The sequence below is a fragment of the Hypanus sabinus genome, chromosome 16, assembly GCF_030144855.1.
Source record: "Hypanus sabinus isolate sHypSab1 chromosome 16, sHypSab1.hap1, whole genome shotgun sequence".
NCBI classification, from domain to species: domain Eukaryota; kingdom Metazoa; phylum Chordata; class Chondrichthyes; order Myliobatiformes; family Dasyatidae; genus Hypanus; species Hypanus sabinus.
In genome coordinates, this window is record NC_082721.1 from 76,103,053 (window position 1) to 76,107,855 (window position 4,803).

Below are 4,803 nucleotides of genomic sequence, written 5' to 3' on the forward strand. Positions count from 1 at the left end.
TAGTTTAGCTTTCCTGTCTTGGGGTGTTTGAGGAGGAACAAGACAAAAAAAACTTGAGCTCTGAAGGAAAAGTGAAAATACAAGGTCAGGCAATATCTGTGGAGATAAAAATAATGTAACTGCTTGATGATATTTCTCCAGAACCTGCCAGTTTTGATACAGACTGGAAAGGCTGGTTATCTGACGTTAGTCAATGTAGCATTAAGAACTCCAGTAGACATAACAGAAATAGGAGCAAATCAAGCAGCTTCATACCAGCCATACAATTCACAGCAATTCTTAACATTTTATCTATTTTACATAAATTAATTGTGCAATTATTTTATTAGAACACGAGTTCATCTGCAGTAAAAGAGAGTCTGAGCAGTCAAGTGAAAGAATCAAATTAGCTGAGTTCAACGGTGAAAACTTTTTTTTAAAAAAGTCTCCTAAAAGTTCAGGCACAAAATATTAGTGAAGTTCTTTCAAAAACAGTTATAATTGAATGATTTCCAGCATACAAGTTGACGATCACACGGAGTACATTATCCTAACTAGAGAGAACCAGTTTCTAAATCGTTCTAGGGGACCATACTCTGTGAGAATCACAATGAACTCTAGCAAAACTCTCAATACCAATGGCTACAGACCAGAGAGTGTGTCAGCACCAACACAGTAAAATGGGATTTTGTAACTGTTTTAATATACATTGCTAATTTCCACATACAACAGATATACCAGATTGCAAATCCTTATTTATATTTCCTAAAGCATTAAAGTCCAGGAACACCAAAAACCTGGTACAAGCAGAACTTGGGACATAGATAAACAACAAAATGTTGTTACGATCGACAGTCCTCAGTTGGGGAATGAGTTGGGCAGGTAGAGACAAAGTTATCTTAACACTGCACATAGTTACGGTCTTGACATCTTTGGGTAGATCATCAGTGAGAAGTGCGATAGAGGGGGTGCATCCAGGCATTTAGAGTGACGGCCACAAACGGGTCATCTTATCGTCCATCCAAGGTTTTGTCACGTGCAATGACAGACTCGTCAAACTTGATCATAAGGGTAGTGCCTTTGTGCCAGTGAGCTGTCACCTTGGCAGGGAAGCCACTGTAAGAGAGGATGGCCTCTACAATGCCTGCTGTGAAGGAGGCACAGTTGAGTGTGCTGTTCTCCTTGGGCACCGAGATGTAGGCATTGATAAGTGGCTCTTTCTCAATGATGTAATAGGTCTTGTCATCATCATTGGCTTGCTCCAGCTTGTCTGCCTCTTTGCCAAACAGGGCCTTCCACACATTGACCTTGATAAAGAGCAGCACGTTAATGACCTTGGTCTCCCGCTTGCCGTTCTTTTCTCGCATTACCAGCACGTCCAAGATCCGCACCCCCACCTGCTGGCCTAGCTCCGACAGCTTGTTCTGTAGCTCTGACACAGAGTAGACGCGGTTCTGACAGTATTGGACAATCTCAGAGAACAGCAGGGCAAAGGCGCTCAGGCTGACCTCAGACTTGGGGCGAGTGATCGATCGCTCCAGGATGACCGACTTGCCCCTGGTGAACCGAGTATCCATGGCCATCTTCAGGAAGAAAAAGAAAATTAGAAAATTTGGCAAAAAAGTCAGCAAATCAGCACAGCACATTTATCCAGAGATTTCAGACCCCAGATACACTGATCCCATTTCCTACACCAAGCTCATAGCTCTCTCCACATTTCCTATCCAAGTATCTGTTGAAACACCTTTTAAATATTGTAATAGGCTCTTATTTCCTTAAACAGAACCTCCTGGTATTACAGGAGAGATACAACATGGACAGAACATTGGCTGACTGGCAGGAGGCAAAAAGTGGGAATAAAGGGGCATTTTCTGATTGGCTGCCGGTGGCTAGTTGTGTGCCGCAGGGTTAGTTCTGTGACCACTCCTTTTCATATTAAATGTCAACGAGAATTTTAAAATTCTCTGCCTTGTTTTCAACTTCTCCCCTTGATCCACAACCTCCATTGTCTTCATATGAAGTGACTGAGGACAAATTTCAAAGAAGTAAAACTCCACATCACTACTCCAACAAAAAGAAAATTCCCAATTTACAACACATTTCTCCCCCAGGTGATTTCTAACACAAGTGATCCAATTACTTAATGGTGTTTGTGGCAAAGATAATGGTTTTCAATTCTATGCCAACGTTCAGAATATCTCACCGGACCACTGCTCCATTTATCTTCCTATGGCCTATTCTCTCTCGAATGTTCATCAACTCCCCAAAATTCTCCTAGCATTTATTTAACTTGGCAACTTAGATCTTTGGAATTCCAGGAAAAGAAAGCACATAGTTGCGGATAGAACCTGCAAACTCTACACAACTAGCAGCCAAGGTCAAGAATGAATTGGTGTTTAACACTGTGGGGAATCAACATGAACTACCAATGGGCAAATCAGATTAATTAACTATGTAAATATTGCATTTTAAATTAATCTTTTGGTTACTGATCATCTTCAGAAACACTCAGCAATGACTCAAAGGTGGTAACAAATCACCATATAGGAGGGAGATTGAAAATCTGGCCCAGTGATACCATAATAACAACCTCTTGCTCAGTGTCAGCAAGACCAAGGAGTTGATTCTTCACTTCAGGAGGAGGAAAGCAGAGGTCCATGTAGAGTCCTCATTGGGGGATCAAAGGTGGAGAGAGTCAGCAACCTTATTCCTTGGCGTCATCATTTCAGAAGATCTGTCCTGGACCCAACATACAAGTGCAATTACAAAGAAAGTTGATGGCAGTGCCTCAACTTCCTTAAGTCTGTGAACATTTGGCATGACATCTAGAACTTGACAAACCTACAGATGTGTGGAGAATATATGGACTGGTTGTATCACTGCTTGGTATGGAAACACCAATGCCCTTGAATGAAAAGTCCTACAAAAAGCAGTGGATATGGTTCAGTCCCTCATGGGTAAAGCTTTCCCAACCATTGAAAACATCTGCATGCAACACTAGCTCAGGAAAACAGCATCTATTATCAGGGACCCTGCTCACTTCCTGCTGCTGCCATCAGGAAGGTGGTACAGGACTCAGACCACCAGGCCCACAAACAGTTATTACCCCTCAACCATCTTGAACCCAAGGGAATAGCTTCACTCAACTTCACTTGCCCTGTAATTGAAATATTCTCACAACCAAGCACTTTATCTCGTTCTCAATGTCTATTACTTATTTGTTAATTTCTTTTGTATTTGCACAGTTTGTTGTCTTTTGCACATTGGTTTGTCCAACTTGTTGGATGGGTTCTTTCATTGACTCTATTCTGTTTCATGGACTGACTGAGCAAGGCAACAAATACAGATCTCACACTTGTATATGGCGACATACATGTACTTTGATGACAAGCTTACTTTTGACAATACATGTTAAAGGTCAGTCATTAGGTACCCTGTTATGGTTGGTCAGTAATACACACAAAAGGCTGGAGGGACTCAGCAGGCCAGATTGCATCTATGGAAAACAGAACAGTCTACATTTTGGCCCAAACCCCTTCACACTTTTCTATTGATGCTGCCTGGCCTGCTGAGTTCCTCCCAACATTTTGTGCGTGTTGCTTGGATTTTCAGCATCTGCAGATTTTCTGTTGTTTATGGTATTTACAAAACAAAGCTGACACCCGTTACCCAGGATTGCTTGCCTGCTAAGTCACGGGCACAAACTACATCAATATCCCAGGACCTCCAACTGGAATAAAACAAAACGTACATTCCTGTGAAAAAACGACGTATGGTGGGGAAGTCAAAAAAAACACAAAGCAACTGAAGATGGTTTGCCTTGAGACAACACTCCGAGGAGCTCCACCAGCTTTGTCCCGAGAGACAAAACACAGCATCATTCTGCATCCAGTAATCCCAAAGCTATGCAAGAGCCTGTAAAGACCTTGCACCCGGTACAAAGCTGCCTCGATATTTATGGCAGTCGCAGTTAACAGTTAATCACAAACACCACATTGGCCCTTCATTTCTAGTCAACAGCTGTAGCAGCACAAACGCCGGAGTCAACCGCCCAGACCCTATCAGCTCCACCCTTCCGCCCGGACCTCCGCTACTTGCCCCCTCTCCCGAGCCCCGGACCTCCGCTACTTGCCCCCTCTCCCGAGCCCCGGACCTCCGCTACTTGCCCCCTCTCCCGAGCCCCGGACCTCCGTTACCTGCCCCCTCTCCCAGCCCCCGTACCTCCGTTACCTGCCCCCTCTCCTGAACCCTGGTCCTCCGTTACCTGCCCCCTCTCCCAGGCCCCGGACCTCCGTTACCTGCCCCCTCTCCCAGGCCCCGGACCTCCGTTACCTGCCCCCTCTCCCAGGCTCCGCTCCCTTGATCCACTCTTCCGCCGGCTCGCTCCGTCTACATCCGGGTCGCCGCCGCTCCACCCCCTTCACCCCTCCCTCCCAGTACCTTTATTTACTCCGAATTGGAGACTCCTCACTCTTCAGTTTAACCCCTTTCAGTTCTCTCCGGTTTTTGGCCCCACCTCCCCCGATAACGAACGGGCTCGCGGCTCCCCGGTTTTCGGTTCCCGGTTACGACGGTCCCGCCCTCTGACTCGGGGTTGGGTCTGATTGGATGCGAGCGGTCACGTGTCGAGCTGCTCGACGTCACCGAGTGGATGTAAACAAATGGCAGGTGCAACACACACAAAATGCTGGTGGAACACAGCAGGCCAGGCAGCGTCTCTATGGAGAAGCACTGTCGACGTTTCGGGCCGAGACCCTTCGTCAGGGCTCCACACAAAATGCTGGTGGAACACAGCAGGCCAGGCAGCGTCTCTATGGAGAAGCA

At 45.7% G+C, this 4,803-nt stretch overlaps 1 protein-coding gene across 7 annotated transcripts; it reads right to left on the reverse strand.

Annotated features, from left to right (window-relative positions):
- Positions 1-660: 660 nt before the first annotated feature.
- Positions 661-4,567, reverse strand: trappc5 (trafficking protein particle complex subunit 5). 7 transcript variants are annotated; one of them, XM_059992157.1, is made up of 2 exons: positions 4,430-4,567; positions 661-1,562 (listed from the first exon to the last, which is right to left on the reverse strand). In XM_059992157.1, exon 2 carries the CDS (start codon positions 1,560-1,562, stop codon positions 990-992), a length of 573 nt encoding a protein of 190 aa, XP_059848140.1. In that variant the 5' UTR covers positions 4,430-4,567; the 3' UTR covers positions 661-989. The 7 variants fall into 7 exon arrangements, with proteins under 7 accessions (XP_059848140.1, XP_059848141.1, XP_059848144.1 ...); XM_059992158.1 differs by having other exon boundaries at positions 4,420-4,559; XM_059992161.1 differs by having other exon boundaries at positions 4,496-4,520.
- Between the last annotated feature and the right edge of the window lie 236 nt (positions 4,568-4,803).